Below are 18776 nucleotides of genomic sequence, written 5' to 3' on the forward strand. Positions count from 1 at the left end.
AAATAGCAATCTGATAGCCCTGGCTTTTTCGGTGAAAAGATTATTCTTGATAGCTTGCTTATATTTCCTGGATTTTTTTTTATGTGTACCAATATATAGAAGCTAGGACATTACTATAGTATATATATATATATATATATGTTGTCTGGTCCATATATATAATAATTTAGACACAAGTTTAAGGACAGTATACATATTAAAATTTTAAAGAGTTTGAGAAAGATTATAGCCAAGAAGTGTACCACACTACCACTGTATCTCTTTAAGGAATTTTGATCAGTGTATTAATGGAAATAAGTAGTTCTCAGATTTTAATTTAACCATATGAAGATCTTAGATAATATCATTTCAATTTCAATTATTTTATTGATATTCAAATCAAATAGATTGGATAACAGACACAGTGCCTGTACTACATGTACTAATACTCTCCAAATACAAGATGGACAAAAAACAATTGATTATCTTTTTGCAGAGTAGAATTAAGGACAAATATATGATCTATTGGTGCCATGTAAAATGCAGGTTTTTTTTTGTCTCTTGAATTCTGCCAGAATACAGACTTTAGTTTATACTTTCTTTCTATTATAATTTTCAGATAATTTTTATTGTTTGTTAAGCCATTAAGCAGTTATTCTCCTCTTTGAAACATTTTTTGATTTCCTTGTGTTGTAGCTGAAGATTAAAAAATGTGTATAATTCAGAACATATACACTATTTATTTTACAGACATATGAAATTGGCATAGTAAAACATAACCATTGAATTATCTGCCATAAAGCTTAATGTTTATTAAGATATATCTATTTGGTTGATTCTATTGTTTATGACCTGGTTACATGTGTGCATTGAATAGCCAACAACATTGAACACGCTCAGTGATTCTGTAATAGTAGTAGTATAAAGGATATATATACAAGAATAAGAAACTTAAGAATCCTTCAGAAAAATTTTAGGCTCAGATCTCAATTTAAGATTTGAACATGGAGTTTTTAAATTGTTTTAAAAATTGTTATTTACATACATACTTAAGAGGCGTGAAAGATCTCATTTAAAAATCTCTAATCATAATTTTCAATTATTTGCATTTACTTGAAAAAGACTTGATAATTACAGTGACCTGAAATTATTTGTAATAAGAGAAACTTCAAAGGATTATTTGTAGAGTAGATTGACATGTTTATGTTTTTTACATGTTTAGTAGCAATTAAAATTTTAGAAGAATGGTAAATTTTACCTCCAGCTTTGATTTTGTTGAGTCACAACTTTTCTTAACAAAATTTTTTCAAAAATATTGAGATCTACCTATTGTTTATTTACATCAAAACTGTCGGACTACTTCTTATAAGAGTTATTGCCCTTAAAGAAAGATTTTTACCAATTTTTAGGATTTTTGTCTAATATCTTTAAAACTATAATTGATAGAGGGAATCTTTAAATGACAAAATGATCAGCAAGACAAGATTCACTATTAAGTCAACACTACTGAAATCATCAGTGACTCCTTATTTGAGTTTTTGCCTTTTAATGAAAATTTTTACCATAGTTTTATTGGTTTTTGCCTTATATCTTAAAAATTATAAATAGGAAAAAACTTAAATAGACATAAATGATCAGCAAGACAAGATCTTCAAGTAAGTTATATGGAGGAAATCTTCTGACGACTCCTTATTAGAGTTTTTGCCCTCTAATGATGATTTTTATCAATTTTTTGCATTTTTGCCTTATATCTCAAAAATTATAATAGGTAGATAGAAACTTAAATAAGCAAAAATTGATCAGCAAGACAAGATCTATTAAGTTTTATATGGAGGAAATCGTCCAACGACTCCTTATTGGTGCTATTATCCCTTAATGACGTTTTTTTGCGTTTTGCATTATACATGTATCTTGAAAATTTCAATAGACATATATATAGAAACTAATGCAAAAATGATCAGCAAGACAGGATCTACATATAAGTGAAATGGCTTATTGAAGATGCACATTGATCTAGGTGAGCGACACAGGCTATTTAGTGGTTTTAATTCAAATCAGATTTTTTCAATACTTTGATGAACAATGTCCCCTAAGAACAGAAATTGGCAAGCTTAACTGGATAATGTCTCTTTGGGAAAGAAATGTCTATTGATGTCAAATTGACCAGGAGAATGGAGTGAAGATCACAGAAGCTATAAACATACCAAACTGATATAGTTCACCAGCGACATTGGTCCAACTGTCAAAACCAGTCAAACCCTTTTCAGAATAGTAAATGCGATTTTGTCAGAACTGAATGTCTGATAAAATTTTGGGAATTTTTAGTTATATAAATATTTATAGATCAGTGAAATTTTTTTAATTTGGTTTTTACCTGTTCAAAAAAATTGTCCAATGGACCTGAGACTACTGTGTTATATTACATGTACATGTGTACATTGAAGTACTAGAAGTCTGTCTCAAGGTACTGGATTCAATGTCCAATGAACCATCCAGAACATTTGAAATATTTCAAAGGTCAAGGAATGCCATGTTTAGTCCAAAATTTTGATATTTTTTTACCTTTAGTTAACATGTGATCACATCATCTCCAGGTTGCATTCAGTCTGACCAAAAGCCAGCCCCCACTGTAAACTTGCATTTTGATAGTGGAGCTTTCTTAAGTCAGACTGGGTTGCATTAGTTGAGTAACATTTTTTACCTTTCTACGACCTTACTTTTGACCATGTTGACCTTAAATCAAACCATGTCTGAGGTGAAAGTCTTTAGTCAGCCTTATGATAATTTACTTGTTGGTATTTTGAAAATAAAATATAGGATATGCCAAAACACATAATTAACCGCGTCTGGTGAGGATTCATAGCCTGACCGGTTTTGGTCCTTCACAGACCTTCTTCAGAGGTGAAGGACTGAAACCAGTTAGGCTATGAATCATCACCAGGCACTGTTAATTATGTGTTTTGGCTTATCCTATATTTCATATGCTACATATTGCTTTCTGCTGATTCACGTAATTAATATGGCTTCCAATAACTAAAAGTTCCATTTGCAGCTACTGTGTTTAGAGACCTCTTATGTGGGTATATCATTACTACATTTATAGCTACTTGTTGGTATTTTGTTGTGTTTCAGGATCTCATTTAAAGATCTTATCTTTTGTTTGTATTTAAATGAAAAAGATAAGGAGACTTGATAATTACTGTGACTTAACATTATTTTTTTAATAAGAGAAACTTCAAAGGTCTAGGATTACTTGTCTAATAGAATGACATGTTTATTTTAAATGTTCAGTAGCAGTTAAAATTTTAAAAGAATGATGAACTTAAACCCCTGCTTTGATTTTTGCAACTTTTTTTAATCAAATAGGGTTCACCTGGTGTCAGCATTTGGGTCAATATGTGCAATTCATTTCAGGTTTGGGGGTAATGGGAGCATATTCTTCAATTCCTCAGCCCATATTGTAAACTTGGATATATATATGATGGCTCATTTCGAAGCTGAGACAATTTCACATATGTGATTAATTTATCTTGGTACGGAGGGAGATTCTCAAAAAGTTCTCTGGAAATTCAGTTTTTTGCAAACATTTAAGATAACTTCATAGTTTTTAACACATTTATTCTATGGTCCTATGCTGAAATTGTTAAGTTCAGTCTTTATATAAGCATTATGTCCAATATCACTGCATAGATTTTTTGTTCACATATTTCAATTTGAATCATCTTTTCAGTCAACCTTGATATATTTTACTCAGGGAAAAAGATTAGCAGGGACCCAGTAGCCAATGTTACTAAAATTTGGGTTGGGCCCCTAAATTTTTTATTAAAATGCCCACAATGCATATGTTAATTTTCACATTGTTGCAGGTTGGGCCCCTAGTTGGAAAATGTTATTCTTATTCCCTGTTACTTGTTGGTTCTTTGTTGTGTACCATTTGACTTTTCTCTCATCTTGACCTTTTAAAAGGTGAAAGTATTTATTTTTTTACTATGAAACTTTGTTAAGTCACAGTTTTATCCAACACTTTTTTCTCACAGTCTATTTATCAGCTTCAAATTAAATAATATATGTGATCTTTGATACCTAACTTAGAGTTGGACTAAAGAGTTTCTCAGATTTTTAAAAATGACATTTATCAGTCACATTTAGGACTTCTGTACAATATGTTGTATAATTTTCAGAAGTATCTGAGTATCTATGTCAGGAAAATAACAATGATTTTCAGACAAGTCATTGGACTTAAGTTTAATTTGTTCACTCTTAGGTAAACAAACACATTTATAAGCATGACTGTTGTCTGTTACTTACTTAAAGTAATATTATAATAAATATTGGCTAGTGCTTTTGGATTATTGATACACCCAGTCTAATATCTATTGAGTCTGATTTCTAACACATTGTAAACAGTACCTTTGTTGTAATGTTGATATTACTACATTTATACATATATTATACTCATTGGAGAAAAAAACCATGTATATAACTTTTTTAATAGTGAAACTGAAATTCTATAAGTGAACCAACCTGATGTGGTGATTGTGCGGTAGGGTAAAAACGAGTGGATACCGCTAGGTATTCACAGTTGTCTTAAAATAAATAAGAATATGTCGCCCCAAAAGATATTTTACCGCATTGCAACAGTTTTATTGGTCGACATGTTTCACCATCCTGACCCTATCTATAGGCGAAACATGTTGACCAATAAAACTATTGCAATCCCGATGACGCCTATCTATAGACAAAACTATTGCAATAGGGTAAAATATTTGAGTGTTGTCTTTAGTGGCAACATATTTGTTTAATAGTATTCATTTGCAGTATATTTTAAAGTTATGTAAATTGAATAAAGACATACATTTAAAGAGCAGTGCTACTGATTCTTTTGATGTAGCACACTTCATTATACATTTTGAATGGCAAAATGTTATATTTTTGTTGTGAATAAATAAGTGTTTTTTAAAATATAAGCCCAGTTACTGCTTGTGTTAAATGTGTGTAAATGTAAGGTTTTCTACTTTTGTCAAACTTGTTCAAAAACACATGCAGATTTGTTATATAACATGTCCACCTTAGAACTTATTACATATTCAATACATACTTAAAATAAAAAAAGAAATTATACTTTAAATTGTAGTGATCACAACAAGGTTCTCAAAATGTAAAAATGATTTTTTTACCGGATTTTCGAAGTAAAAATCGGTTATTGATTTGGGGATGTACGGCGGGCGCCTGCCAAACAGTGTCCGTTCATTAACATGAAAACGCTTTGAAGAAATTTGTTCAAATTTAGATATGTTGTTTCCTGTGACTAAATGAAAGGTCAAGTTCCATTTTCACGATTTTAGCTTTTCTCGTTGTTCAGTTATAGCCCTTTCCCAAGAATTCAATTTTTGATGAATTAATCCATTTCCGTACAAAGGGAAATAACTCATGTTTTTAAAAGATTTTTAAAAGACATTGTATTAATGATAAATGACATTTTGGATTTTTTTTTCTTTTCTTTGGTAAATTGTTTGAAGAATTTTGTGGTAGGTTTGTTTGTTATTCTGTATAAACTAATTTTCTGAATGCTATATATATCAATTTTTTTTTTATGAAGTGAACTCCTTTAATTTGATAATAATCTATTTTTATTAAAGGATATATTTCATTACATTTAAAGTTGTTGACATTGATATAAGTTGCAGATCTATATGAGTTTGTGACAAATGAAAGAAAAAATATTTGGAACTATTTATTATATTTGATTACAATTTGAAAATAGATATACATTGTGTTAAATCATATCTAGTTTTAGAGAACTATTTTTAGTGATTAAATATATCTAATGTTAGAGTATTATGTTAAACCCTATTTCTGTTCAAAGGGAAATAACTCAAACTTATTCCATGAACCAGCAATGATAACATCAAAATTTCTTTATAATTATTTTTTTTAAGTCATGTGTGTTATGAAGGTAGATGTCACAGTTGTAATGTGGTATTTTATTTTGTTGTGTGTGTTAATGTTTAATTTTTACATGATCCTGTTTGGGGTTCAAATTTGCAAATATCATTTTCATTATTAATTAGATAATAATCTATTTTAAATATTCAAACAAAATCCAAATTCAGAGCTGTTTTAAGCTTAAATTTTGTGTCCATACTTACTCAACTGTTCAGGGTTCGACCTCTGCAGGAAAATCTGGTTTGCTGTCTTTTGACAGCCTCTTGTTATTGTTTACTTTGCCCTTTGACCAACCAAAATGTGATTTTTTTCTTGTTAAATAACAAAAAATGCTTTTACATTTAAATCTTTAAGGTTCATTGCATCCACAAACGAGTGCCAAAATATCACTTAAACTAACCTTCACCTTTTATCTCAAATTTATATTCAAGAGTTTTCTTTTGACTGGTGAATAACAAATTTTTAATCAAAAAAATTTAAATCAACTTTTGCACATCATACTTTGCTCCTCAAACTTTTTAAATTTCTAATTAAAGTAGAATTTTGCCTTGTCATCTGGCTGTAATATTCAAGAATTAAAATTGTATTAAAATGACCTTATCATATTTTTTTTGCTTTTTGTAGACTTTGTTTGTTAGCTGGTTACTAGTCAGGAAGTTCACTCCTTGCATGATAGACTTGAATGTATCAGTCTTTGTTTTTTTTCTTTTTAAATTTCCGAGTAGTCTTTCATTACAACATAGATAATAAATAAGTATTGATTGGTGAGATGCTATCTATTGTGCATGGATTGCATGTACCATTAGCTTTGACATTGTGAACATAGATTTATTTTTTTGGAATGTATGATAGATGCAATTAAAACAGGACTATTGATCAGTACTTGAAGTAGATTAACTGACGATAGGAGGGAGTGTGGTAAAACTGATGAAATATTGATAGGAATTAATTCATTATGTATAAATCAATTAAGGATAGTCCAAATTTCATAAATCATGTTTATGGTTTGAAAAATAATTTAAACGAGGGATCTAAAAGAGTGGGAACCCAATTTTAAAATGACAAGTTGTTGGTCCCTCTTCACTTACCATGTAGTCAATTTGAGCTTATAGATAGGGTGTATATATATATATATTTCTGAACAAGTCTAAATTGAAAACAATGTTCAAACCTATGATTGCTTTGGATAAAAACCGCAATTTTTATATGTGTGCATGTAAAACAAATTTCTTGGTAGAGGGGTCTAAATACAGCACAAACAACATTTTCCTAAAGACCAAAAAATTGAAAAAGTATATTTTAACAAAACGCATTTGACTAAAAGGTCAAACAACGGATGTTCTTAAACCCTGCTGACTGCTAGTGTTTACCATTTTTCAAATCATAGGTTTGAACGTTGTTTTCAATTTAGACTTGTTTATATTTTTTCGTTTGGGCTTGTATTATATTTTCCTTCGGGTTTATATGATCCGTTCATCCTATTTCGACTCTTTAAAATTCTAGAGTCTATCCTAAATTGAGGTGAATTATATGGCCTTCCAAATACCATTTCGATCCCTAACATCACTAAAGAGACATTAATTGTCGAAATCCGGATATGGTGTACAAATTTTTGCACCTCATGTTTGTGGTATATCATCTTTTCTGCAAGTTTATTGTTTTCTTTTTGATATTAAATTAATATTAAGATCCATTTTGCTACATTTAAATCTGGTGATCAATTTATTTGGCAATCGCCAATGGCAGTCAGCAGGGTTTAAGAACATCCGTTGTTCGACCTGTTAGTCAAATGCGTTTTGTTAAAATATACTTTTTCACTTTTTTGGTCTGATATATTTCTGAATATATGTGATCCAGAGAAAAATATGTATCATATTTTTAGAGTGCAATTGAGGTTCTCAACCTTGGCTTGGACAAGCACAAAAATATAAGGTGAGGTTTTAATGACAAATATAAAAATGAGAAGAGTGGTATGATTGCCAATGAGACAACTCTTTACCATCGACTAAATGACACAGAAGTTTGCATCTGTACCACCTTCAACAATCAGCAAAACCCATACCACATAGCCAGCTTTAAAAGGCACTTATATGATAAATGTTAAACAGTTTAAACAATAAATCTAACAGCCTGATTTATGTACAAAACAATCAACAAAAAACAACAATACAGCAACAAATGACAACCACTAAATTAGAGACAACAAAATATATTTTATTTGCATTACAAAAGACCAAACTATAGAGCTTCATAGAAATAATGCAATACCCAGCCAAAGAATATCTTTAGTTACTGAAAGTAAGATCAAAGTACTTAAGTACCACTGTACCTAATGATCATGCAAAAGGTGATTCATCCGTGGAAAGCCTTCTTTGATATTTTGTTCTGAATGCAAAGTTGTATAAAAAAAACTACGAATAATTTCTACTTTCTACTCCATTTCATTATAAATATAGTTAATTTTTTCATCAACAATCCCTGTGGGAAAGGCCAGGGCTCTTGATCATAAAACTTTACCTATAGTACTTGGATAACAAAATTTGTGCTCAAAACACCAAATCCCATATTTCATTGGTTGATTTCTGAATCTGAGTATGATAATCCTGCTCGAAATTTTTATGGCTGCAAGACTTGGTCTTATATTACTTTGTCTGATAAATTCATTAGCACCAAAATAAATGTTGTGAATAAAGTTGGACTCTCTGTATTTCAAAACTCTGAAACCCTTAATTAGAATTTATGGGAACTTTCTCAAAATTTAACCGTATTTATGCCATTGTGCACCGCCTACATTGTTTTTTTTTTTATCCAAATTGTCTTTTGGGTTTCCCTAAGCAAATCATAGACTTTGCCATTGCTTGATGTGGAGCAGAGGGTATTATTTTTTTTAGCTTACTCCAAGTACCTCTAGTTTTTCATATTTAATTTTCATTGTATATCTAAATAGTAAAAAAGCAAACCTCAGATTTAGCATTTTATTATGATTTTTTTAAATGTTCTTCAGTAATAAAGTAATAAAAAAAATTGAAATTGTATTCAAGCAAAATTTCTTGAAGAGTTAAAGTAGGATTTGTTAGAAGGGGGTTTCCTTCCACCAGATTCACTTTCAAGAGGTAAACAGGAAACATTCTACCATGATTAAACATGGATAAAGAGGAATGTTTCAAACATGAGGAAAGTAATTCATTTCAATTTATTTGAATTGTCTCACCTTGACCAAGTTAACTTAAATAGTATTGATTAATAATGATTTATATAAAGACTATGATACAGATCTGGATGAATTAATTGAATAGTTTCGATAACATAAATGGACAGAGAAACAAATGTGGGAGAAAAAAATCTCAAGGAGGGATTGGAAATAATCTTATTCATGAATACAACAGAAAAGGCAGGAGAACCTTTCAAATAAAAACATTTTTTTTTTTTTGTATCATAGATATAAGAAGATGTGGTATGAGAACCAATGAGACAACTCTCCATCCAAGTCACAATTTGTAAAAGTAAACCATTACATGTATAGGTCACAGTACGGCCTTCAACGTGGAGCCTTGGCTCACACTGAACATCAAGCTATAAAGGGCCCCAAAAATTACAAGTGAAAAACCATTCAAACAGGAAAACCAACGATCTAATATATATATATATAATATATATCATAGCTTAGAAATAAGAGGGCAATAAAAAGATAGGTCGTGTAGGTGGGTAGGGGTACAAACTCCACATCACTATTACATATTCTTGTCATAAAAAGTATAGAAATAAGAACTGCCATATACTCTAAAATTATTAAATATACAATATTAGGTCAATGTCGGAAAAACATCAACTTTTAAGAAACGAGTAGAGCGAGGTTTACCTAGCCCTTCTACTGTTGCATGCCGAATACAAAAAAGTTTATATTTTTCTGACATTGACCTTATATTATTTTAAAGTTATATTGTTTTGATAATAGCTACAATTATTGTTATGAAATGTAATAAATATATAATAAAATATAATAACATGTATTTTCATCCCTGAAACGAACCCCAAATTATTAAGAAAAACAATGTGACATGAAATTGACATTGCATAAAATATCACTTTGTTACTATAATTAGTAGATAGAGATGACAGGAAGTGTTCTAGCTGCAGTATAAAGCAGATTTATATCTGTTAAATGAAAGTGACTGTTATGTAACATGCATGAGAATTAAGATATGATCTTTAAAATCTTTCGCTCATTTTCATAAGGTTACAGTCTAGAGGTTTCCTTATCTATTGGTCTATCTATCCTGAACACTGGCTTCTGCAATTTAAACGTATATGTAGTATTTTATACATGTAGGTTCTATATATATTTTAATATATAACCTCTTTTATAAGACTTGTGTAAAATCTGCTATAGGTTTTGGTGTTCACACTGTCCTCTTTAAAGACAAATGTTTAGTAAATGTTTAGTTGGAGAATCGTGTGACTCAGTAAATATTTTTGCAGTTCATGTCTTATGAGTTTAGTTAACTTCACCAAGTAATGGCATTCTGATAAATATTCTCCAATTTCAGCTGCTAAAAAGTCTTCTTTCCACATCTACATGTAGAGATGAACCTAAAATGTTGTTTTCGATTAACTCCTACAAAAGCAGTTCACATTATGAATTTTGACCATGTGAATAAGTGTTAAGTGGTACAGATATCTGACTATTTGTCTTTATAAATGATTTATGTTGATTTAAAGTTTAGCCTGAATTTTGACAGTCAGAAATAGTTACCACAAGTAAGATGTTTACTTACCACTTGATCCAAATTTTAAAATAAGAAGTTGTATACTAAAAGTTATGGACGCGTATTTTAACATCAGATTATTTCATTTGTGCAAAGATTTCTTGAAAGTTAAGCTCCTTAACAGTTGTCCTTCTTTTTAGAGAACACCTTCTGATCAAACACATTAAGTGATGACCTAAATGGAATTGATGAGAGTGTCTATATTTGTTTTACGACAGATATAAATTTAAAGTATACATTATTCAAAGTTACACTTAAACTGAAATTGTTGATATGTAGTCATGACTACAAACTGTGTGTTAGTATATATTTAATATATATTTTAAATTCTTTAATAACATAAATTATGATAATTTATGATCAATAAAAGTATTATTTCTGGTTATGATTAAAGTAATTTTACTTTTTAACGATAGTTAATTATATACAAATGCAATGTATCAGATTTATGTTTTTTTAAAAGTACTATGGTATGGTTTTTTTTTTAATATTTAATATTTAAGACAGGTGTTTTATGAATTAACCATATCAGAGATAAATAGTAAAGAACAGTTCATGTCTTATGAGTTTTAGGGTTAATTTACAATGATCACTAAATTAGTAAAAAAAGTAAAAAAGAGAAAAGAAAGAAGAAAGACTACAGATAATTTGAAATGAATGAGTAGATGTTTTCCAAGTATTCTTAATCTTTCTCAGTGTAGCATTTTATTTCACAGTTGGTTTTGCTATTTCGAGAAGTTCAACGATAATAAAAGTAAGACTCAACTGTTAGTAGTATTAATTTCTGGATCTAAGATTCAAGACACTGGTCATTAAGTCCCAATAACCTGTCAATCAATCTATGAATTAAATTCAACTTTCCCAAATTTCTGAAGAACAAATTAAATGTATCAGAGCTATGACTGGTTGGCTCAGAGTCAGAATAATGTGTACGGGTAAGGTGACATTTCTTCCTGCGGACTGTTACCTTGTGAGCTAGCACATTAAATATCTGGCTCAGTGTGTCGGTCTAGTACAAAGCAGGGTAAATATTCATTTTACATTAACATGTTCTCGCCCTGAATATGAATATTAATTTTTGCTGGACGTTAAGCAGCCATTCATCATCATCATCAAAGCTATGAATTATTATTAAGTCTAGATAAAATCTGTGAGGAGTCTCGGAAACAAAGCTTCTGCTTATAGTACTGACTTGCAATTGCACCATATATACATGTGTGCACTTGAATGAAAACATCTTTTTGGTTGTTCAATTGATCTCCTGATTTTTAGGTGTCCTGTGTATCTGTGAGAAATTTTATGGAAAGAACTTATCCTTTACATTTACAAAGCTGACCTTAGATGAATTTAGCTATTATGTTTTAGGTCCCTTTCAGTCATATAGCTTCTAATGTTTATATGTATTTACACATCCTTGGCTCTTAAATGTTTCAGTTTGAGCCTTCCTGAGGAAGGTAAATTCAGATACTTGTAAGGGCTTCTGAGCATGAAATTTATAATGTGTTTTTTTGGTTTAAAGACACCTTGGAGCCTCTAGTAAAGAGATCTAAAGCTCTTATTTCAATATCTGTCCTTGTACAGACTGGGTTATTCAAACATTGTGCACTACCAAAATTAACCTTGGGGAAAACAATTCTTTAATTACCACTCATATTGTAGAATGGCGGGACTTTTTGTTCCAGGTAGCTACCAATATCATACTCCGTCATTACCTTCTCTAATTATATTCAACTCTACTGGAGGGTCTAGGTTAAACAATTAGACTATTGAATAAATTTAATTAAATATATTTAATTTGATAACATTTTCATTAATTTGATCCAAGATAATCAAAATTTTAATCAGACAATTGTCAATCAAGTATTGTTTTAGACATCTGATACTTTTATCATAGTGTGGATTTGAAATAATTGAGGCTTCATGGACAGACAGTTTTTGAAGGACTTACAAAAGTTGGAGTGTGGAGGTTACTATTTTCCACAATGGGGACATAAGTTTCATTGTGATCTTGGAACTTTGAACGTGTGTATGTTTGTATAGTGTATATATACATTATTTTTTCATGATGTGTACCTGTAAATACATTTTAGGGAATTGACTAACAAATACCTGGTCTAGTACATGTGGTATATTGCTCCATTTACAGGTCTTTGGTCTGAATATCTGTACACTACAAAGAATTTGCATGTTTGAAACAAAGATAGAATTTATGTTTGGTGAACTGAATTAGCTTAGTTTCTATTCAGTCTATATTCTGAGTGTAGTCTTTGAACAATTACAGAAATAAAAAAAAAAAATCTTTGAATTGGTATTCTTAATTAAAATCTGTGTATATTTAGAAGCAGTATTGAGTACGACAAATTAAGTATGTATTACTGGTACTTTATTTCTCAATATGTGCATAATGTTCTAATATAGTTTACTCTGAAAGTAGTCTTAACTAGAAGTAAAACTTTGATTTTTATGCACCTTCTATGATAGTAGAGGGGCATTATGTTTTCCTGTCTGTGTGTCCGTCAGTTTTGTACATCAGGCGAAAGTTTTGGCCAACAAGTTATCTCTCTAAAGAAAGTCACAATATTAAAGACCAAATTTCCCAGAGGTGCCTGTAAAACAGAACAGAACTCATGCATTGAATAAGATATTAAAGGAATAATTTATATCAAATAATAAAATGTAGATATATTTCTGTAAATATAAAAGTTTATTGATGTAGAGAGAAATATCACAAAAGTTTACTTTTGATCAAACAATTTTATTACCACTGAATAATTCATGAAGTTTGATTGGGGTTATTCTTTTTCTCAAGAAACATTTTATGATGTCTTGAACAAAAAAAAAACTGATCAAAGTCTGTTTCAGTTGAAGACATGTGACTTATGTATGATATAATTTTTTGTTAAAATCTTAAACTTGAATAACAAGTATAGTGTGGTTACATTTTGAAAATTAAACTCTGAATAAGTTAGAGAATTTTACTTCAAGTAATCCTTATATATTGTTTATGTACTGTTTACAATAATCAACAATTGTGTTGCTATTTTTTTTTGTAGATACATTTTCTCTTTCTAATTAAATTAAATTCAATAGAATTTGACACATGACAAGAAAATACCTTTAATTTAGGAAGTGCTGATTTTTGTATTAATTCTTTAATTGTTAAAGGTAATATTATTTCATTATTAGATCTACTATAAAGCTCGTCAATGTGCTATAGTGCTATTGAATCCATTGATCAGGATTAAATATACTCAATTATTACCTCATTCTGATAAGTTTTAAATTCAGTAGAATTAAAAGTCCTGTCAATGTATACCTGACAGTCACTGTTTTTATTGGCTATTTGTGTTTACTTCATACAGGGATTAAATATTGGTTTAAATTCTGAGGCGTTTCTAAGTGTAATAATTGTCTTCGGTAAACAGTCTAACATTCAAGGGATAGACATTTGACGAATATACATATTATTTGTAAGGTGTGCTACCTAATACTAGAAACACATTGCCAAAATAGAAGAGGAAATATTATCGATTGTATTATCAATAAGTATTGTACAGTTTAAAACGTAGTGATAAACCGCTGATAAAACTTACTGCAATACAAATATGTAAAGAGACCAATATACAAACGGGATATTGGTGAGGATTTGAGTAACTATTGACCTGCATTAACATATTACTATAACAAACATTACATACCTTTTCTACGGTATCCGGAGGAGGTGTCAATATGATATGGAAAGTAATTGTAGGATTTAGAAACTTTACATCAATCCTGAAATAATTCCTTTATATCGTTGTTGGAAGATAAATCATCATTGATGACTTTCTTAAGTGTGTAGCATTGAAATGTCTGACTCTTAAGGAACATTTATATTTACCGTAATATTGGATAACTGTTGTTACTAAGAATTATATAGTTTTTGTGTGTAGGAATTTATCTGGAAACATAAACACATTTTATTTAGATTCTGTAAACAATTATTTTGGAATTTCATTATGGATGTGGCTAGCAGAGCTAGCAGAGCTTCATATAGACCAAAAGTTCAAAGGGTCAAAAGTGCAGAGGTAATGTAAAATACTTAGTTTTTGCTTTTTGAAGTTGTGAAAAAAGTGCCTTTTCAGTTCATATTTCAAACTTTGATTGATGAGAAACATAAATGAAATACAAAAATTAGTTTATAAGAAGTTAAATCTATGTTATATCTATTATTTCAAGAAAGTGAGATCCTAAAATGGAGTATTTTCTGAGAGGTATTCTTAAGGTCTGAATGGTTACCAAAAATTTTAAATGAATAAAAGTAGATGAGGTGTGAATTGGATGTGACAGCAACACATTTACATTTTTTATACTGTGTACTGGAATAAAGGTGTTGGTGTGTTTCTATGATATAAAAATTTCCTTGCCATCACCTTTTTTTAGAAGCTAGTGTGCTATCAAATGTAAATTTAACTTTTGATAATGATATCATGCCTTCTTACAGATCTTAGAATATATAGCAAATTGATAAAAAGTGCCAAAGAATCATGTTTCCATATATTAACTTGTTAAATATAGACAAGCATGACATTAGGGAAAACTTAATAGTTTAGTGGAACATGGTAACAATGTGACAATTAGTGAATTTGATTTTTTATTATTAAATCCCTGTAAATACAAAACATGAGCATTTAATGACAATTATTGAATTATAACCTTTGGTAAATTAATTTAGTCCACTATAAAAAAAAATCACCAAAACCCCAGCTGAGAGCTCAGTAATTGGCTTCCTTTAACAACCAGCTAAAATGGAATTGGTAAAAAGATCTAAATAAACATGTTATTTCTTGCTTTGATGAAAATTGTATAATTGTCACACATATTTTTTTAAAAGTATGTGGTAAAAAGAATCAAATATGTATATAATTTATTCTTTGCCAAAAATAATGGCACATTGTGAGAAATTTGAAGTAGTGTATTTATAGAATACTGTACATGCCAACGTAGTCAAAAGTAACGGGGGTGGAATACAAAATTAATTCAAACATGATTTTTATGCTATTAAATTACGATTTATAACTTATCGAAATTTCATCAATCATGATCTGGGCAGCTTGTCATATTGATCTATATGAATAAAGATTAAGTACAAAGGGGTTATGCATCCCTGATAGCACTTTCCTCAAGGATGGATTATAGTTCCGTGTAAGTTATAAATACAGAACACATCCTGGTGTTGAAGTTTGTCGGAGCATTTAAAAACCCACAGACATCCATTGATCTGTGTGATTTCCTTTCGTTTGGTAACAAATTGGTTTTTAAACATTTCATAAGTATCAGAATAAGTTATGTCAATTTTAAATTGTTATCTTTTGTAATTATGATAATAAGTTACCATTTGAAACATGTCACATACCGAACGTTGTAGTACAGAAAAATAAATCTCTTTTATTACCAACTTAGTTAGCTGCTATTCCTGTATATAAATGAGTTTTGTTAGTCACACAAATTTTTACATGTTGTTGTTAGTTGTCAAGATGTATACCATTTATCTACTCAATTTATTTTTCATTTTTTTTTTTTGCTGTAATACGACTCTATGGTCTAAGTATGTTCTTCTTACCAACATGACCTTTGACTTGCATAATAATGTAAAAATTCTTATACAATTAAATCTGAATTACGAATACAAAAATTACATAAATTTCAAAGTTCAAGGTATTTATTTTTGATTTTGTTTATTTTAGTATTTTTGAGTAAGACACTGTGAATTTGAGAGACCGTGGAGAAAAATTATTTAAAATCTCCACGTGGGTTTGTTTCTTACATGAAATTACAATCAACAATTTATATAAGATTACAGGAGTTCCTAGACTTATAGTATAGTCACTTCTTTCATTTAGTACTGTATTCACAAGTAAATCTCACTTATGTCACTAATCTTATAAACTGATTATGGATTCCATTTTGAAACTTGGTATAAGTAACATACCTGGTACAATTTAAATTGGACTATTTTAAGTATTACTTATTCATACATTTTTTCATATTTTGAAATAGCATCACTATATGGGATAAATTTTAAAGTGCACTTTTAAATTCATATTTTATTCATGTTCTAATCAGGTTTCAATCTAAATTAGATATTTTCTGAAAGATTTATAAGACTACACAAGTTTACCGTATATAATTTGAAGTATACTTTAAAACAGTTGTTTATTTTATTTTTCTGTATTTCCATCACAATCTTTGAAAACTTCAAATCACATATCAATAAGATAAATTTTAAGCCTTCACTTGATATTAATAATTTAAATGAAACAGAAATTTTATTTACATATTTCCCTTAATCAATTCAGAATTTACAACCAGTAAATGGATTTATAAAGCAAAAGTCAGACAAATTGTGATACTAGTATGTTTTAAAATTACAGTCATTGACTTTAAATTTGTGAAGTAACAGAAACCCAATGAATAAGCACTTTCATTGCAATTGCATAGAAATAATCTGAAAAATTGACTTTTAATTGTACTTGTCAGTGGTCAGAACACCAGTGCAAGTGTCACAAACTGTAATTATTTGCTGATAAATAACAAAAAGATAATAACACTATTTTAATTTCATATTAAAGAACATTTTGTATTATAGTTATTAAAGTTGTAGAAAATTTTATTTTTTAATGAGGTTATTACATGAGTGCTAGTTGAAAGTACCTAAAATGATACTTCAGTCAGTGCGTTTCTTTTGAATTGAAAAATGTATCTACTTCTACCCATCTAGTACCGGATATAGATATTTTGAGAATTGAATAAAAGCTGTCAAGTTGCTTGGTTCACATTTCACACAATATTAGAAGATTGTATATTGAACTCTAGCCAAAACCCTGATGCTGATTTCAAATTAATAATTTGAACTGTATGTCATATTCATTCAATTTTTGAAATCTCTATTTAATCCCTACTAAATGTCCTAAGGTACATGTATGTGATTTTCATTTCATTTTTCCACTCCTAGATATCCCCTTGCAATAAGTTTGTAAAGAGAATATTCATATGTCAGAGCACCTGCTTAGCACACTTGAGGATATCACATTTTTACATACATCACATCCTCACTGTTGTAAAATAGGCCCTGTCTTTTTGTAGTTAGTAGATTTTGTGACTTCAATTTTATGCATAAAATTCAGGTCTGTGTCTTGTATTTTAATGATGATTGAATGCATGGTGTTTTATGAGTTGACCTTACATTTCTTTAAAATGTAATAACAATTATGAACCCTAAAAAATCAGTTTTACTTTGCAAATTTGCATACTTTATGGTTATTGAAAACAGTATGCATGAACTAATGACTTGTATTATGTCATTAGCAATGTGATTTCAGTTGTATTATACTATAACCCTGGCATAACAGCATGAACATAAAACCGTTAGTTAACATTTCTATTTCGAGCTAAAATTTTAATAAAATCAATCTCTCCTTTTCTGTATTTTCAGCTAGCTGATTTACATGTTTATATAGTTCCACCAGATCTGTGGAGAGAAAGATATAACAACTTATTAAACCAGAACGTCACAGAAACAATCTCTGCAGGAATCATCAGGTATACACAGCTTGTTACCAAGTTTAATTAAAATCTGACAATCATTATTCTATATAGGTTCATTAAAATCTGTCTTCTCAAAGCTAGGGATCAGACATTCACTGTTGGTATTTTTCAAACTGGTAAAGAAATATATGGTATATTAATTTATGATCTAAAATCCCTATGTACACTTGATCAATAAAAACAAAGGAACAGCATTTTTATTGCTGTTCTTCTTCTCAAAGTTACTGCCTTCAACACAGAACAAAAACTCACACCTTAATGCAAGTTTAGACAGACCCTACATGTAGCACCTGTCTGAGGAGAATTCTTTGCTAGATGGAAATAAGAACACAGATGTTGGGGAAATATCGGCGAATTACAGACTATAACAGACAAAAAAACCTAACAAATACTGTCTAATATCAGATTTTTCCTTTGGTTGATTTGGTTTAGTTCAAACATATTTTTTTGCTCAAAAGGATATATGGGTCAGTAACAAGTTTTTCAACTTAGTAACAT

The 18776-nt window shown here is 29.5% G+C and overlaps 1 protein-coding gene across 8 annotated transcripts in view; it reads left to right on the forward strand.

The window, feature by feature from the left end:
• Positions 1-18776, forward strand: part of LOC127705440 (trichohyalin-like) — a 68442-nt gene that overhangs the window by 460 nt on the left and 49206 nt on the right. For 3 of the 8 annotated variants that reach the window (XM_052209788.1, XM_052209775.1, XM_052209805.1), the window contains exons 1-2: positions 14025-14758; positions 18166-18272. In XM_052209788.1, coding sequence (XP_052065748.1) covers positions 14690-14758; positions 18166-18272 — 176 coding nt within the window. In that variant the 5' untranslated portion in view covers positions 14025-14689. Of the gene's footprint in view, positions 1-14019; positions 14759-18165; positions 18273-18776 lie in introns of those variants that run through there. The other 5 variants (XM_052209760.1, XM_052209783.1, XM_052209790.1 and 2 more) reach the window with 4 other exon arrangements.

Source organism: Mytilus californianus, unplaced genomic scaffold (genome assembly GCF_021869535.1).
Source record: "Mytilus californianus isolate M0D057914Y unplaced genomic scaffold, xbMytCali1.0.p SCAF_1, whole genome shotgun sequence".
Taxonomy (NCBI): Eukaryota; Metazoa; Mollusca; class Bivalvia; order Mytilida; family Mytilidae; genus Mytilus; species Mytilus californianus.